Here is an 18,984-nt window from a genome sequence, read left to right on the forward strand (position 1 = left end):
ACCAGCCAGCCACCCCAGGATTTATAGGATTATTGTTCTAGTTACAATAACCTATTCATAGGAAAAGTTTTGAAAAAGTGTTCTTCCATTTCTCATATATTTACGTAACTTCTATACAGGAAGCATAAAATTTCTGCCTACTTGAAGCATATGATCTATGTAGTGATACTGTAACTCATTCTTTGTGCTCATTTTTTCTATCACCTTGGCAGACTCCACATGAAAATGCCCCCATGTTAACTTCTAGACCTTCTTTTTTTCTTTTAAGTTTTATTTCAGTCATCTCTACACCCACTGTGGAACTTGAACTCATGACCCTGAGACGAAGAGTTGTATACTCCGACTGAACCAGCTGGGCACCCCCAACTTCTAGATGTTTCTTAATAGGGAGAACTTGTTGCAAAATCTTTGATTAGTTCTGTATCTTTGGATGCAGGTAATGAAGATTCAAAGGTACCTGCAGAAAGAAAGAAGCCTCTCTACGCAGATGGGTTTTCCAAACCTGGAAAAAGTAAAAGAACTATAAGTGCTACTCCAAGTAAGTTTTACACACAAACAAAATAATAGTTGGCTGCTTAAGCTAATGCCAAATAGGCAGTGCACAAGAACAGCTAAAAGTTTGAATGCACTAACTGGGCCTTGCATCTTCATTCTCTCACTAGCTCTGAGACCATGGGCATCTTATCCTCAATCAGCCTGCTTCCTCGGTTTACAGTGGGAGTGGGTATACTACCTATTTCATCAGGTTGATACAGACATACCTGATGTTGCACCTTCAGTTCCAGATCACTGCAATAAAGCAATTACTGCAGAAAAGTCAGTCAAATGAATTTGTTTCCTCAGTGCATGTGAAAGTTGTGTTTGACACCATGCTGTAGTCTGTTAAGTATGTGATCTTGTTCAAAAAACAATGCACATATCTTAATTAAATAGTAAGTTATTAAATAATAAATAAATAAATAAATAAATAAATAAATAAAAAAGTAATTGCTATAAAATGCTCCCCATCTGAGCTTTCAGCAGAATGATCCTCCCTTTTTTTTTTTTTTAAAGATTTTATTTATTTATTCAGAGAGAGAGAGAGAGATGCAGAGACACAGGCATAGGGGGAAGCAGGCTCCATGCAGGGAGCCCGATGTGGGACCCGATCCCAGGTCTCCAGGATCACGCCCCAGGCTGCAGGCAGCACTAAGCCGCTGCGCCACTGGAGCTGCCCCAGAGTGGTCCTCCTTTTGCTGGCCAAGGGTCTTGCCTCAGTGTTGATGGCTGCTGAGTGATGCGTGATGGTGGTTGTTGAACGTTGGGGTGGCTATGGCAATTTCTGAGAATAAGACAATGGTGAAGTTTGCCACCATAGTTGACTTCCTTTCACAAATGATTTCTTCTCTGTAGCATGCAGTGCTGTTTGATAGCATTTTACCTGCGGTGGAATTTCTTTCAAAACTGGAGGCCATCCTCTCAAACCCTGCCACTGCCTTATCAAGTATAAGTTTGTGGAATATTCTAAACCCTTCATTGTCATTTCAGTAATCTTCACAGCATCATCACAAGGAGTAGATACCATCTCAAGAAACTACTTTCTTTGCTTATCCATCATAAGAAGCAATGCTTCATCCACTACAGTTTGATCATTTGGTCAAATGCATCTTGTAACAGAAGGCTGTCTCCTCTACATTAAAAATCTATTAATTAGTATAGTATCCACCTTCATTAATGATCTTAGCTAGATCTTCTGGATAACTTCTTGCTGCTTCTCTATCAGCACTTGCTGCTTCACTTTGTACTTTTATGTCATGGACTGTACATTAACCAACCTCTGCTAGATTCCAACTTTTCTTTTGTGGCTTCCTTAAGTCCTTCAGCCTTCACAGAATTAAAGAGCATTAGGGCCTAGCTACGGATTAGGCCTTGGCTTATGGGAATACAGTGGCTGATTTGATCTTTACACAGACCATTCAGACTTCCTTCATTTCAACAATAAGGCTATTTTACTTTCTTAGCATTCGGGTGTTCTCTGGAGTAGCATTTTAATCTCTTTCGGGAACCTTTCCTTTGCATTTACAACTTAGGCTGAAAACTAGGGGACCAGTTAGCTATCTTGGCTTTTGGCATGCCTTCCTTGCTAAGCTTAATCATTTCTAGCTTTTGATTTAAAGTGAGAGATATGCAACTCTTCATTTCACCTGAAGACTTAGAGGCAGGCTACTGTAAGAGAAGTCAGAATGTACCACATTTATTAAGTTTGCCATCTTATATGGGCACTGCCTGTGGTGCTCCAAAGTAATTACAATATCAGTGACCATAGAGCACCATAGCAAATATATGACCACAGTGAAAGTTTGAAATATTGAACTAATTACCAAAATGTGATAGAGATATGAAGTGAGCCAATGCGGTAGGAAAGATGGTGCTTGACAAGGTTGCAGGAAACCTTCAATTTGTAAAAACGAAAGACAAAAACACCCAGTATCTCAAAGTGCAATAAACAAGGTATTCTTAAAAAAAAAAAAAAAAGCCAAGGTATTCTTGTATATAGAGACTATTTTTCAACTTCTGATTACCTAACATAGCAACTAGCACATGGCAGGTATTCAGTAAATATCTGAGAATGAATGTCTATAAAGTATTTGGAATGATGTCCACCTTGTAGGGTTTTTTTCTTAATTTTGTTTTAAGTACTCTCTATTCTCAACATGGGGCTTGAACTCATGACCTAGAAATCAAGTCCCATTCTCTACTGACTAAGCCAATCAGGCACCCTTAATTTTTTTTTTTCAATAATAAGTTTAGGATTCCATATTTTCTTTTAAAGATTGTATTTATTCATGAGAGAGAGCAGCAGAGACAAAGAGGGAGAAGCACGCTCCCTGCAGGGACCCCAATGTGGGACTTGACTCCAGGATCAAGCCAAAGGCAGGTACTCAACTGCTGAGTCACTCAGGCATCTCGAGATTCCATATTTAAATATGTAATTTATTGTTCTCTATTGCCTGGCACATACAATGTTAAGTGTTGTATGTTTATAGTACTTAAAGTGCTGCTCAGCATATATTAGAAAAGCATATGCTTAATATTTAGAATTTTTTTTATTAAAAAAAAATTTTTAAGTGTTGTGTTTGTTTTCTTGTATGTGTGTTTGTGTGTTTGTTTTAGATAATCTCCACATCAGGGCAGCCTGGGTGGCTCAGCAGTTTAGCGCCGCCTTCAGCCCAGGGCATGATCCTGGAGCCCTGGGATCGAGTCCCATGTCGACCTCCCTGCATGGAGCCTGCTTCTCCCTCTGCCTGTGTCTCTACCTCTCTCTAAGTCTCTCATGAATAAATAAAATATTTTTTAAAAAAAGATAATCTCCACATCCAACATTGGCTTAAACCCACAACCCCAAGATCAAGAGTCACACACTCCTCTGACTGACAAGCTAGGCACCCCCAGTATATTCTTAATCAGAATAGCACAGAGCAGGGGTCAGCAAATTGCTACTCACCTTGGTCTGTCTTCCAACCCTTAAGCTAGGAATGGCCTTTATAGTTTTAGAGGATTGTATTAAAGAGATGTGGCTACAAAAGCTAAATAAAATATTTACTGTCTGACCCTTTACAAAAAAGGTTTGCCAATCCTTGTTATAAAGCTTTCTAAACATTAAAATATTTCAAATTTATGATTAAGGTAAAGGCCATTTGATTAATTGGTGAGGGGAGAGGACAAATCTGTGATTGTTCTGTGGACTAAACCAAGTTGTCAGTGGGGAAATGGACAGTGGAGACATGGTGTTTGATAGTTGATAAGATGAATATACTCTGTCCCTGAGTTTCCAGAAGCTAAAAGATTTGAAATTAGATTTTTAGCAAAGATGATGTTGAAGTTGAATATCAGGGATGCAGAGAAGAGAATAAGTATTAACAGAAAGACAAAAGAAAGGTGAGTAAATGTATTTGTCTTATTATTAATTGTCATATTTTGGGGAACATTCTAGACTTTAAGAAGCTTCATGAGGCTCGTTTTAAGGAAATGGAGTCCATTGATCAATATATTGAAAGGAAAAAGAAACATTTTGAAGAACACAACTCATTTAATGAACTGAAGGTATGCTGATAAAATTTTTTCTTTTTTCAAAGATTTGTTTGAGAGTGTGCCCTCAAGTAGGAAGGGCAGAGGGAGAAAGCATCCCAAGCAAGCTCAATGCTAAGCTTGCTGATCTGAAGACCCGGAGATCACTACCTAAGCTGAAACCAAGAGTCAGATGTTCAATTAACTGCCACCCAGGCACCCCTAGAATTATGTTTTCAATGGGACTGAACTCTCTGATTTTAATACCTTAGCTAATACAGCCAGCCTTTTTATTACTCTTCCAGTGGAATGGATTTGAGTTTAATTTATCTTTATTATCTGAAATTGCTCCCCCCCCCCATAAGAATTTTCAGAACCATCGAAATAAAATCAGGAGTCCTCGCTATAAAGAACTAACTCCAAAGTGCCAATAAGTTCTGTTTTCATTATTACTTTTGTTGAGGATGGACTGATTTATGGGTGAAGCCATCTTCTTTTCCTGGTCTCTCACCTAAAGGAAAAAGGAATGAATTGTAGTGGCTAACTTAGAGGCTTCCTGATAAACTGAACTCCTGGGACCCTTCAGTCTAGGTCCTGCTCTACTCAAGGTCCCTTCAAGTAAGAAAAGGTGATGAAGTCAACCCTGACATTGAATTAGCAGAGCAGTGAGTTGATAACATCCTTATGTTATGTTATATGGTATCTAGTGTTAAAGAGGTGCCACATACAAGACTGGGTAACATTTACTCCAGAATTTAATACATATAGCTTGCTTATTTCCCAAAAAGAATTGGAGGCGGGCAGCCCTGGTGGCGCAGCGGTTTGGCGCCGCCTGCAGCCTGGGCTATGATCCTGGAGACCAGGGATCGAGTCCCGCGTCGGGCTCCCTTCATGGAGCCTGCTTCTCCCTCTCCCTCTGCCTGTGTCTCTGCCTCTCTCTCTCTGTGTGTCTATGAATAAATAAATAAAATCTTAAAAAAAAAAAAAAAGAAGAAGAATTGGAGGCAAGTCTGTGGTATTACAACACAAAACAGTATAAAGTTGATTTGAAAGAGGCAGAACATGACCACTGTTAGCAGGGACAGTATCTGCTACATCAGTCAGTTGAGTTTTAGGTTTTCTGATACACCAGTACAAAAACACACTAGGTAATAAGTTTTAAATAATTTTTTTAAAGAAACATACACTATAAACTTCTTAAAGGCTGAATCTAGAGTACTAACATTCATTTTAACTCTTTATAAAACCCCTGCTAACATAGTTGAAGACACCATTTATGAACTAGCTAACAGCAACAAAGCCAAGCCCATGGCATTTGAATGCCTCCATTCCTGCATACTAATCCAACAGCATGGATGGAAAATCAGAGAAGAGACACTCAGTGTGCCCATAGTAATACTTTGTTAATATTAATAAGGGCTAAGTATCACTGTATTGGCAGTGGAATACCTAGACAAGTGGCCCATGCTGAGGATTTACATAAAATGGACCTATAGTTTTTTCTTTTCTTTTTTCTTTTTTCTTTTTCCTTCCCTTCCCTTCCTCTTTTCTCTCTCTTTTCTCTTTTCTTTTCTTCTTTTTTTTGTATAAGAATAAGCTAGCAGCAAATATGCCTGAAGCAGGGCCACTCATTTTCCTTACCATGAAACTGAGTCTGCTTAAATACCTGATAGTCAAGTTTTCTATACTAATACAGGTGTTAGTTTCCCAGGAAAAAAGTTAGGACAGAATAAGTGTCTCAACCATAAACTTGACTTTATAAATCCTGGAGATATGTTAAATAAATGAGTAGATTATCTTATTTTTTACCGATACCCCACCTGAATGAGCTTAGTTCTAAAATCTGAACCTGACTCCCCACTGTTTAAGGAATAGATCTATCAGATAGGTTATTGGGTATTATCTATTTGAAAACTGGAAAATAAAAAATTACAGTGACTTCACCATAGCTTATAGGAAGCTTTTCTTGACAGTTGACATATTTCAGGATTGGTCGTTGGATAGTATTGGATAATAAAGAGATTTTAGAATAATCCTGGCTTTGACCTGTCTCTTTGATTTTTCATGATTAGAACTGGCAGATCTATTTGATTTAGTTGCCAAATGGCCCTCTACAAACATCAGAAACAGTGCCCCAAGATGCCTGATTATTTTGTCAATGGTAGGAATGATGAATTTTTTAGATCTTTAATATGATAAGAAAAAAATTACAATTGGCATTTCTTTGCTTATTCTAGGTTTATATAATTGGCTGGGATTTTTTTGTGAAAATTTTTTTCTTAATTTTTTACCCGTCTATTAACCATTTATATTAATGCTATCCTATATTACAAAAACTTTCCTACAATCTATCTTTTAACCATGTTAATGGTGTCTTTTATCTTGTGAAAGGTTTTTTCTTAAATTTATCCAATTTTTCCTTTTAAGGGTCTGAGGTTTCTTTTGTCATACCCTACCTATTCTAAGATCATAAAAATAAGCTCTTACATTTATTTTTCCTGCTTTTATTATTTCCCCCTATAATATTTTTTGGGGGGTACGATTGAGCTCTTTGTTAGGATTGAACAGGAATTTTTTTTTTTTTGAACAGGATTTTTATTACTAAAAGAAATTGGTTACATACGTTACTGACAAAATGAGTTAGTACTACTAGAATCAACGGTTTAATACTCAACCTGAAAAAAAGTCAAATAGTTAAGGGCTAGTAGACTCATTCCTGCATCATAAGTAGCTTAAAACAAAGATGCAGAGTTGATGGTCTTGACACCAAGTGAACTGTGAAGAGAGACAGCATGGAAAGTGGGAATCTTGGAGGAGAGACAGGAGGAGGCATAAGAAGTGTGATTAAATAGAACAGTATGCTTAATACTTCTAACCTAACCACCCCCCGCCAGCCCTCTAGTATCCATGTCCTTTTACTAAATAGTAATTCTTACCCTTGTGTTTTAACTTTGTGTCACATTAGAATCTCTTCTGCTTGTATGTTGAGAAGCTGACATTCTTCTCTGAGTGCTTGTATTTCCTAGGACATAACCAGAATTTGTCGATGTCAGTAGACCCACCACTGTTGTTAGTTAGCAGAGTTGTATTATATTTCTTCTGCTTGCAAAAGCTGAAACCAGGGATCCCTGGGTGGCGCAGCGGTTTAGCGCCTGCCTTTGGCCCAGGGCGCAATTCTGGAGACCCAGGATCGAATCCCACGTCGGGCTCCCAGTGCATGGAGCCTGCTTCTCCCTCTGCCTGTGTCTCTGCCTCTCTCTTTCTCTCTGTGTGACTATCATAAATAAATAAAAATTAAAAAAAAAACTGAAACCAGTGACAGGAAGACATTGTTATTCTTGTGCCCGGACAGTATATAAAAAATGATAACCTTAGTGGACCCTCTCCAGTCGTTTAATTTTTTTTTTTTAAGATTTACTTATTTATTCATGAGAGACACAGAGGGAGAGAGGCAGAGACACAGGCAGAGAGAGAAGCAGGCTCCATGTAGGGAGCCTGATGTGGGACTCGATCCCAGGACTCCAGGATCATGCCCCGGGCTGAAGGCAGGGCTAAACCGCTAAGCCACCCAGGGATCCCTCTCCAGTCATTTCAAAGGGAGAATTCCTTCCCTCCCTATTTCTTTTGTTTTGTTTTGTTTTTAAAAACTTTAAGAAGCCATTGGGGGGGTCATGAGGATAAGAGTGGAATTATTTGTAGATTCCATGTGCTATTTATGTAATATTTGTTCTTTGAGTTTGTATTTAATAAACTGCTAATCACATTTTCATGTGTCTGTTCAGCCACATTCCTTAGAAAATCTCTGGGTTTTTTTGTTTTTTTTTTAAGACTTTATTTATTCATGAGACAGGCAGAGAGAGAGAGAGGCAGAGACCTAGGCAGAGGAAGAAGCAGACTCCCTGCAGGGAGCCCAATCTGGGATTTGATCCCAGGACCCCGGGATCACACCCTGAGCCTAGGGCAGATGCTCAACTGCTGAGCCACCCAGGTGTCCCAATCCCTGGGTTCATGGCAGCTAGGAGAGGCTTTCTATAACCCACGACTCAGCACAACCAGAAGTTACTCATAACTTGGTCACCGTACCAATACAGGTGCTAGGAACTGCGCAGCCCACCCGGCAGGTAGGAATAGGATGAGGCTGTGAGAAGGAAAGATAACAGGTGCGGTTAAAAATGGGGATGGAACAAGGAGATGAATGGGGGCACTCTGAGGACAGTGCTAAGAAGCCAAACTTGAACATGGTTCCTGTGTCTTTGTGCAGAAGCAGCTGGTCACCAAAGAAGTGGTGGTGACTCCAGTTCCTCTCCGGGGAAGGCTCCCTGAGGCTCGAACTCCCTCCAGCCAGCGCCACTCACAGGGCCAGCCCCTGGGCCCTACAGGCCAGAGCACCTTGTGTGGGAAGGGGTCTGCCAAGCGTTCCATTCTATCAGCAACGAAGATGAACGTCAGGTAAGAACTCCGAAATGTAATCAACTACAAGGACCATTTCAAAGTTTTATTTTTTTTTAATTTTTATTTATTTATGATAGTCACAGAGAGAGAGAGAGAGGCAGAGACACAGGCAGAGGGAGAGGCAGGCTCCATGCACCGGAAGCCCGATGTGGGATTCGATCCCTGGTCTCCAGGATTGCGCCCTGGGCCAAAGGCAGGCGCCAAACCGCTGCGCCACCCAGGGATCCCCATTTCAAAGTTTTAATGCTTCTTGTGCATTTCAGGTGGATGACATCAAATATGTTGCTATGTTGATGAAAAAGAAGGCAAAAGAGGATCAGAATGGAGAGAAAATCAGATGGTTTTTATAACCTAATATTTTTTCTTTAAACTTGTATTGGATTTTCTTATCGAATATCTCTAAGCTCACATTTGGCTTAAATAAAGTATACATGGATATTCATTTTATTTGTTTAATGTATGCCTGTAAAGATATGTAAAGAGAAATTTTCCCATTGACTTAAATGTAAAGTTGAAGCTAAATTCCTGCAGAAAACTTCTCGATGCAATGAACTTATTAGTTAACTCATCCTAAAGTGGAAGTGTTGTAACCCAGTGGGTACTGCAGTACCCTAGCTATCCTATGCCCCACTGATCCCTCGATTTTTTTTTTTTTTTTTTGCTTGTACCTTGTCCAATAGCAGGGTAGCCCCCAACTATAACTATCCCAGAGATGAAGATCTTCAGGCCCCCTTTCTTTAATACAGAAATTTTATTCTCTCCCTTTTTTTTTTTTTTAATTTAAGATTTTGTGTGTCATCCTTGCACAGGGACAATGCTAATCTTCTCTGTATGATTCCAATTTTAGAATATGTGCTGCCGAAGCAAGCACTTTAAGATTTTACTTATTTATTAGAGAGAGAGTATGAGCACAAATAGAGGGAGAGGCAGACTCCCACTGAGCAGGACCTGAGTGGAAGGCAGACGCTTAACTAACTGAGCCACCCAGGCACCCCTCTTTTTTTTTTTTTCTTTAAAGCTTTTTTTTTTTTTTTAAGCTTTTATTTTTAAGTAATCTCCACACCCACTGTGGGGCTCAGACCTACAACTCCAAGATCAAGAGTTGCATGCTGGGATCCCTGGGTGGCGCAGCGGTTTGGCGCCTGCCTTTGGCCCAGGGCGCGATCCTGGAGACCCGGGATCGAATCCCGCGTCGGGCTCCGGGTGCATGGAGCCTGCCTCTCCCTCTGCCTGTGTCTCTGCCTCTCTCTCTCTCTCTCTGTGTGTGTGACTATCATAAATTAAAAAAAAATAAAAAAAAAATTTAAAAGAGTTGCATGCTTACCAACTGAGCTAGCCAGGTGCTCCTAATCTCCTTTTCTTAAGTGCATTTGCAGCATCTAATAGTGAGGTGCCTGGTAACACTTGCCCAACACATTCAATTATCTGACATAGTTTTTAGAGCTTAAAAATGACCTTAAGTTTGGAATTCTATTTATTGAGTTAGAATTGAGTATGAGGTGCCTCTACTTGGCAGTTCTGTTTGTATTTAATAGTATTTAAGAACACCATGGTTGGGGCAAGTTCTTGCTCCACTGCAGTGTACAGAACAGCCTGGCCTTCATGGCACCTCTCCTAACATGCAGTTGTCTTAACTGGGTTGTAGAATATTTCATAATAATTTTGGGTGTTGATTCAGGATTACCACCACATTTTCATTACAAGTCCAGAAGTTCTCTTCTGTTAACCTCACAGCCACACCATGTAGATCTGTCCTTCCTGACTTTCACTGACTAAGACACCATCAGCTGGATAATCACCATTATTTTATGAACCACTGAGAAGAATCACTGCCAACTATGATGTGTGTGTTACTAATTACAGAACACATCCCAATTTCACACATTAAAATGCAGAGAAACTATGCATCTTAATCAATGAGATAAACTTATGGCAATTTGCTAGGAGAATGGGCTTATGGACTTTTTTGTTTTTTAAGATTTTATTCATGGCAGAGACATAGGCAGAGGGAGAGGTAGGCTCCCTGTAGAGAGCCCATTGTGGGACTGATCACAGGACCCTGGGATTATGCCCGGAGCCATAGCAGATGCTCAACCACTGGGCCACCCAGGCATCCCCTTATGGACCATTCAAATGAATGACCATCTACTAGGAAGACATAAGGTCTATTCCCATTACTTCCTGAGCATAGCAGTCTCCTGTTCCCTCTGATAAGCCGTCACCAGAAGAGAAAGAGGAGAGTGCTCAGAGTACCTCCTAAACTGTAATTTGAGCCCCACAGTCTTGTCCTGTCATTGGCCAAGGCAAGGAGAGCAGAGAAGACAAAACCACATTTTACAAATAAAGTGTTGTAAAATGTTTATTCTGCAAAAGTGGTTTATTCACGTAAGCTTGCTACAAGTTACTCATGACATAAGCACTCATGTTTGGTACTCTACTGTCCTGTTTAGGTTTTCAGCTGCTACCAAAGATAATGAACATAAGCGTTCACTGACCAAGACTCCAGCCAGAAAGTCTCCACATGTGACCGTATGTGGGAGTACCCCAAAAGGCCAGGCTGTGCTCGGGACATGCAAGTTAAAGACCGCAAAGGGGAATTCTGCTTCTGGTAAAACAAAAGAAAAATCCTGGTTCATCTTTAAGCCATGTAACTTCCTGAAATTATTAAGTGTATTTGTTTACTTAAAGCCTCTCTCCATAACTATAAAATCAAAAGCAAAAAGTTCGTAACATTCTATATCTCCCTACAGTATGGGAAGAAAGGGGCCTGGGCAGAAAACAGTGCTAAAAGTGGAGTGGACTTGTCTAAGATAGGACTGTTATTTTACAGAGAGCTGGGGTCACTGGGTAGCAGCCACTTACCTCGTAATGAGAAAGGACTCACAAATGCTCACAGAGGACTTGAGGCAGAAACTAAATGTTTACCATATTCTGACTTTTCTCCTCGTGGTAATTCAGAGGTGTGCCCAGTTAGGATGGGATAGTTTTTTTCCCCAATTATCAGATAAGAACTTTATGTAAAGGAAACCAATTGTATGATTTTTTTCCCCCATGATTTGCTTTCATTCACTCAGCATAATGTTTGAAGAATCATCCATATTGACAAATGAGCTATAAAATGTATTCATTTTCATTGATATGGATATATTTCAATTTATGCATTTTAATGCTTATTGACCATGTGGATATTTCCAACTTTTATTATTATACTGTTATGACCATTCTTAACTATGTCTCCTGTACACATGTAAGAGCTTCTCTAGACCTAGGATGAGCTGGCGTGTGTAGCAGGGTTGCAGTTACTCTACAGGTTGAATTGTACTTATTTAAACTTGGCGTTATAGACAGCCCCAGTGTTCCCCTCCCTACTGGCACCTGATAGCAACGCAATGGGATTGCTTAAGCACAAGGGTTTTGTGCTTTTCTGATTTAACTGAGGGGTCCTAGGTCTTGGTTACTTCTTCATATATACATGCAAGTGCTAACATTCAACAATAGTCTGTGATGGGAAAGAATTACAAAATAGGCCCAATATATGATGCCCAACTGTAGCAAAAATTTGGCTTTACTTGAATCCTACCATCCTGGTATATTAACTTTAAATATGTGAATTTTTGTACCATAAATAACTGCTTTTATTAAATAACAACCAGAGCCACATATCTTTTCATCTGTATGTGGTTAGGTTCCTTGCAGGCTTTGTATCTGTATGAATGAAAATGTTACTAATATATTTTTAAAGGGTAAATAATATCAGGGACACAGCCTAAAAATTTACCCAGTCGATTATTTACACAGGATTTTCAACTCCCAGCTGATTCCTAAGGAAAAAACCTAATATTGAGACTGTTTGGGGAGCTCACAAGAGAAGCAAGTCTTGGTGGTTAGATTTCCTTGGTTATTCTTCTTTTTAACCCTACATGGTTGAGACGGTCCATATAGATGATATATTTAAGACTGAGAAGTGGTACTTCATTTTTTTTTTTCCTAATTAAGCCCTGGGGTTTTGTTCCTTGGTTTTATAGTTGTTACCCCATTCAAATTGACAACTGAGGCAGCACAGACTCCAGTCTCCAACAAGAAACCAGTGTTTGATCTCAAAGCAAGTCTGTCTCGTCCCCTCAACTATGAGCCACACAAAGGTATGTGCCAATGTTCTTAGAAAGCCGTGCCAAAGACTTAGGATTAAATAGTTCTACATCTCAGGATGTGAAAGATTCTAGTGCCTCAGTGGAAAGCCATACTGAATCACCTAGAATTTCTTCCCCTGGCTCCACATGATCCATAATTTTAAAAACTATCCACTAAGCAAATACTAAATAATGATTCACTTACATTTCTGCTAATCAAAGACCTAACTTCTAATCAGTGTTATAGCAAAGAAATAATAGCAGGCAAAATCAAGAAATTTGGAAATTGGCCTATGGGCAAATTAATGTTTTCTTTACAACTTTCAAAGGATCCCAGGCTGGAATCCACCCAGTCCAACAACCTGGGAATTTATTGGTCATATAAATGCCCATATAAACTGGGCATGTATTAAAGTATCGGTATTTCCAGCTAAAATACCAATACTAAAAAAAAATAATGATAAAATAAAATACCAATAAAAAGTTTTTAAAAACAACTAATATGGGCAGCCTGGGTGGCTCAGCGGTTTAGCGCCGCCTTTGGTGGAGATCCAGGAGACCCAGGATCAAGTCCCACGTCAGGCTCCCTGCATGGAGCCTGCCTGTGCCTCTCTGCCTCTCTCTCTTTCTGTGTATGTGTAATAAGATCTTTAAAAAAAAAAAAAATCTTAAAAAAAAAAAAAAACAATACTTCAGGTGGCTTGTGATTCTAGAATTACTTTAAAACAAGATGATTTTCCATAAATCATATTCTTCTAACAGTGTTTATCTTTAAATTACATTAATGAAACAAATATAATGAAAAATCTTATTTTGAAGTAAGAATCAATTGTACAAAAACAAAACTTCTTTCTTCACACACCACACTGCCCCCTATGCCCGGTTTTCCTATACATGGCCCTGGCACATATTACTAAGTAAGTTGTCAGGGAGAAACCTGGGCATCATCTGGCTCCTTCTCTCAGACCCCATACCTAGGTCCATCAGTTAGTCCTTTCAGCTCTACCTCTGAAATAGATCCTTTTTTTTTTTTTTAAGATTTTATTTATTCGGGATCCCTGGGTGGCTCAGCAGTTTAGTGCCTGCCTTCAGCCCAGGGTATGATCCTGGAGTCCTGGGATCGAGTCCCACATCGGGCTCCCTGCATGGAGCCTGCTTCTCCCTCTGCCTGTGTCTCTTCCTCCCTCTCTGTGTCTCTCATGAATAAATAAAACTTTTTTTTCTTTTTAAGATTTTATTTATTGGGATCCCTGGGTGGCGCAGCGGTTTGGCGCCTGCCTTTGGCCCAGGGCGCAATCCTGGAGACCCGGGATCAAATCCCACGTCGGGCTCCCGGTGCATGGAGCCTGCTTCTCCCTCTGCCTGTGTCTCTGCCTCTCTCTCTCTGTGACTATCATAAATTAAAAAAATTAAAAAAAAAAAAGATTTTATTTATTTATTCATGAGAGACATGCAGAGGGAGAAGCAGGCTTCATGCAGGGAGCCTGACATGGGACTCGATTCCAGGATCACATCCTGGCGCTAAACCACTGAGCCAGCCAGGGGCTGCCCCCCTAAAAAAGTTCTTGACTATACCAGGTGCTCAGAAAGTATTTGGGGAATGATTCTGGCCACAACTAACTTCTAATAGAAAATCTGGCTGAGAGCTTCATCTGTACTGCTTATTATTTTTATACCCTAGACAAGTCATTTAGTGTCTTAAGGAAAAGAAAACAAATATTACATCAGCAGTGTGAAAGTCCTTTTTATAAAATGGGAAACTGCAAATAATCTTTGGCACTCAAAGATAGCTCATAGGGGCAGTCCGGGTGGCTCAGCGATTTGGCGCCACCTTCGCCCCAGGGCTTGATCCTGGGGAACCGGGATTGAGTCCCGCATCGGGCTCCCTGCCTGGAGCCTGCTTCTCTCTCTGCCTGTGTCTCTGCCTCTCTCTCTGTGTCTCTCATGAATAAATAAATAAAAATCTTAAAAAAAAATAGCTCATAAACTAAACAAACTAAACAAAAATATGTAAACATCTGGAAATTTGGTCCCAGGTCTAAAGCTAATAAAATCCACTTATTCCATTCCAAATACATTTTACTAGGGAACAGTAATAACAAATTGCTCAGATGAAATTCTTTAATATTAAATACCTAGAAACCTTGAGGGATGCCTGGGTGGCTCAGTAGTTGAACATCTGCCTTTGGCTCAGGTCATGATGCCGGGGTCCTGGGATCAAGTCCCATATCGGATTCCCTGCACAGAGCCTGCTTCTCCCTCTGTCTATGTCTCTACCCCTCTCTGTGTGTCTCATGAATAAGTAAATAGAATCTTTAAAAATAAGTAAATAATAAACAACTTTGGGATAAACTACTTGGTTGTGATGACTTTTTTTTAATGTGCTATGTAATTGGATTTAGTATTAAGATTTTTTAATAGCATTAAAACTGTGAGTTGGGGATCTCTGGGTGACTCAGCGGTTTGGCGCCTGCCTTTGGCCCAGGGTGCGATCCTGGAGTCCCATGTCGGGCTCCCTGCATGGAGCCTGCTTCACCCTCTGCCTGTGTCTCTGCCTGCCTCTCTCTCTCTCTCTCTCTCTCTCTCATGAATAAATAAATCTTTAAAAAATAAAAATAAAAAATAAAACTGAGTTTCCAAGGATTAAAAAGTAAAACACACATGGTGCCTGGGTGGCTCAGTTGGTTAAGCGTCCGACTCAATTCAGGACAAGATATCCGGTCGTGAGATTGAGTCTTGCATCCGGCTCTGGGCTCAGCACCATGTGATTAAGATTCTTTCTCCCTTTCCTTCTGCCCAACCAGCCTGTGTATGCATGTATGTTCTGTCTCTTAATAAATCTTTTTTAAAAAGCTTTATTTTTAGGGGAAAAAAGTATAACATCATTTATATTTGTGGACTATGAAATTAAAACTAATACAATTATACTGGCAAATGTCTATAAAGTATAAATATTGGTAACAAGCAAATAACCTCAAATGAGTAAAATTGGGAATATAAATAGAAAAATCTTAAATCTTTGTCTCTCCTAAACTAGGCAAACTGAAACCATGGGGTCAACCTAAAGAAAATAGTTCTCTCAAGCAACATGCCAATAGAGTTAGCTTCCACAAGAAAAATTATAAACAACCTCCTCTCCAGACTCGGTGAGTATATAATTAACCAGTTCTATAGTTCTTTTAATTTTAAAAGTCTATATTTAAAAGCAAAGCCTCTGAAGTACAGAGAGTTTCAGTAATAGTGGTGTTTAAGAAAAAGGGAGTCATGGGGGAAAAAAAGGGGGGGGAGTCATGGAATCATATCTAGAACTTCATAAAGGTACATGTGCTTAGGCCCCACCGCAGTGGTTTCTAATTCAGCAATTGGGAGGTGGGGTCCAAGCAGCTGTACGGTTTCCAAAGCTCTATAGGTGATTCAGGAGGGAACCCTGTTCTCACATGACCTACCATCCCAGTGTATCTGGCTATCCCTCCAGACACCAATCCAAGTGCCCAGATGTAAATTCTTCACTCCCAGGGAAATCAGGCTTCAAGGCCCTACCCCAGAAGAAATCCCCAGCTGATCCTTAGAGGCTTCCTTCTGCATGTGAAAACCAAGTTAAAGCCAGAGCTTGCTGTGGGGTGTAGCTGGTCCTGATCGAGTTGATTCGCTGCATAAAACCATCCTAATACAGGATTACCCATCATTTGACTTCCCTATATCCAGCTGCCACCAAGACATTCAGTAACTATATTTGCCATTAAGATTGTTAACATAGGGTTGCTTGGCTGGCTCAGTCAGAAGAACATGCAACTCTTGTTTTTGGGGCTGAGTTCAAGCCCCACATTGGGTATAGAATCCTTGATGAATTGTTTTTAAGTTTTATTCAATATAATCCTAGCCCCCCCAAACCCCTCCTACCAATCCCTAATCCCTTCCAGAAAGATACAGTGGCTTAAGTCAGCAGAACCTGGTTCTAATTCCAGCACTTCCACTAGACTACGTGATTTTGAGCCTGACCTTTGACTTCCAAAGGAGAGATTTCTCATTTAAAACAAATTAAGGTACTGAGGTACCTTTTGTTCCAGTTCCATGCTTAATTTTAGAATGCTGCATTAACATAAAAAGGGAAATACCAGTTTGTAGCCCTGTAACACAAGTGACTTACAGGTGTGGCTTCCACAGACAGCCCACTAGCTAGAGCACAGTGTTCTGTAAGAATATTTTATACAAGTATCTGGATTTCAGTTTAAGCTTGGACATTAGTCTGATGACAAGTGCTTTAAAGTGGACTCTTATAGAGCTTCACTAGAGCCTAATGAGTACCTGTACCTCTTTAGGGAAGAACAACGGAAGCAACATGAACAAAGACGAAAGGAGAAGAAAGCAAAGGTTTTGGGAGCTCGAAGAGGCCTCATTATGGCTGAAGATTAATTTTTTAGCATCCTGTAAATATTACTTCATTCTGAACCCTTTCTTTAATGTAAATATTTTTCTGTCTTCTTCACTTGAGTCAAGACTTCCTTCTGCTGTTTGTTGTTCACTATGTAGTGTTGGGGGTTCTTCACAGGCTGCATCTCTGAAAAGACCTTATTAACCTTAACGCTCAGATTCTTTGAAATGTTTTTTTCCTAAGTGTACAATTCAGTTTTCTGAGACTCATCCTATATATAACCTTGACTTAGATTTTTAATGTCTAGTTTCCTCTGCTGACAGAACTGGAATCCTCTTCTAGACAGAAGCATTGACCTGATGGTAGGTAATTCTACAAGCCTTAGTAGAACTTGACCAATAAAAAGCTGAGAAGGCCACCTCTTCCTCCCCTAGAGGACCACATAGTCTTACTGAAATGGGGAGCAATACACGTCCGTACTGGCATATTCTGTGTGACGTGGTTTATTACCTATGCAGGTCTGTTCAGATCACCCGATGTAATCACCATCTATCACTCAATATATTCTTAAAAACTCCATAGCTCATTCTAGCCTTACTTATTTAAAAATACCCAGGCCTATATTGAAACCTAAGGGTTGCTGCTTCAAGGGTCAGTATACTCTGTCAGTTAGATCTTACTTGTTTTATGGGAAAGACCAGAGTTGTTCAGCATCACAGCCATGTTTGCTGCCCCTAAGTGGAGCTTCTGGGCTTTGTACTGATGAAGATTTTCATGAATGTTTTCTCATGATGGTAGATTCTTTGCAAATAAATGGACTTCCAGATTGAGTTGAGCAGCTAAGACTAACACCAGTTGACTTGTACTCTCCGTGCATCCTGTCCTGACTACTTCTTCTCACACGAAGAATAAATGAGCATATCGTCCTCTGGTATTTTTCGCAGCACATATCCGACTCTTATTCTTAGATCTATGAGCTCACAGAACATTGGCATACTCCTGGGTGCTGAATAAATTCATATTTTGCTATTAGGCAGAGATCAATTAAATCACTGTCAAACTGCTGCTGGGAAGGTAAAAGAATCACTTTGGTTAACAGGCTGGTAGTTTTTTTAAAGTTAAATATGTCTACCACATTCCCCAGCAAAGGCATGGGTCACACTGAAGCACAAGCAGCACATGACCTCCTACTCCTAGGTATGTACCCAAGGGAAATAGAAGCACGTGTCCACATAAGAACTTGTACACAGATATTTACAGGAGCATTATAGCCAAAAAATGGAGAAAATCCAGCTGTCCATTAATAGATTAAAAATGCACGGGGCAGCCTGGGTGGCTCAGCGGTTTAGTGCTGCCTTCAGCCCGGGGCGTGATCTTGGAGACCCGGAATCGAGTCCCATGTCGGGCTCCCTGCTTATCCCTCTGCCTGTGTCTGTGCCTCTCTCTCTCGGTCTCTCATGAATAAAATCTTTAAAAAAAAACAAACACAAAAGTACTAATGTTAGAGCATGGATGAATCTCACAGACATTATGCTAAGTGAAAAGAAGCCAGACAATAAAAGATCACATATGACTATAGGACATATCCAGAGAAACTAAACCTATGGAGAAAGTAGATCAGTAGATATCTGGGGCTGGAGGTAGTGGGAGTTAAGAGTGCCTGCAAAGGGGCATTAACGTTTCTAGGCCAGATAGAAATTTTCTAATGTTGTAGTAAAAACTGACAATTCTTTGAGTACCAGAAAGCCACTGAATTGTATAGCAACCTTTAGCAATCTCCTTTCCTCAAATGGTGGATTAGAAAACACAAACCTACAAGGAATAGAGTAGGGAAAATGGTATCAATAGTCCTCTTCATGACTACCTGCTGTGGCAACATCTGTGTGTGTAGGAAGTTTCGCTAACAGGAATAATTTTAACCCAAAAACAGTTCTTTATACCTTCACATCAGGGCTTGGATTAAGTTACAGTTTAGAACCTAGT

General features: G+C 40.0%; 1 protein-coding gene and 1 non-coding gene across 4 annotated transcripts in view; one reads left to right on the forward strand and one right to left on the reverse strand.

Annotated features, from left to right (window-relative positions):
* Positions 1–17,935, forward strand: part of NUSAP1 (nucleolar and spindle associated protein 1) — a 37,973-nt gene extending 20,038 nt beyond the window's left edge. For all 3 annotated transcript variants that reach the window (XM_055316598.1, XM_055316599.1, XM_055316597.1), the window contains 7 exons: positions 437–538; positions 3,974–4,083; positions 8,309–8,496; positions 10,950–11,107; positions 12,525–12,641; positions 15,667–15,775; positions 16,949–17,935. In XM_055316598.1, the coding sequence (XP_055172573.1) occupies positions 437–538; positions 3,974–4,083; positions 8,309–8,496; positions 10,950–11,107; positions 12,525–12,641; positions 15,667–15,775; positions 16,949–17,042 (878 nt within the window). In that variant the 3' untranslated portion in view covers positions 17,043–17,935. The remainder of the gene's footprint in view (positions 1–436; positions 539–3,973; positions 4,084–8,308; positions 8,497–10,949; positions 11,108–12,524; positions 12,642–15,666; positions 15,776–16,948) is intronic.
* On the reverse strand, positions 9,264–9,370 carry LOC129504284 (U6 spliceosomal RNA). The gene has a single exon (XR_008663324.1). It is a non-coding gene; the product is annotated as a U6 spliceosomal RNA (small nuclear RNA).
* Positions 17,936–18,984: the final 1,049 nt, after the last annotated feature.

This window comes from Nyctereutes procyonoides, unplaced genomic scaffold, assembly GCF_905146905.1.
Source record: "Nyctereutes procyonoides isolate TBG_1078 unplaced genomic scaffold, NYPRO_anot_genome, whole genome shotgun sequence".
NCBI lineage: Eukaryota > Metazoa > Chordata > Mammalia > Carnivora > Canidae > Nyctereutes > Nyctereutes procyonoides.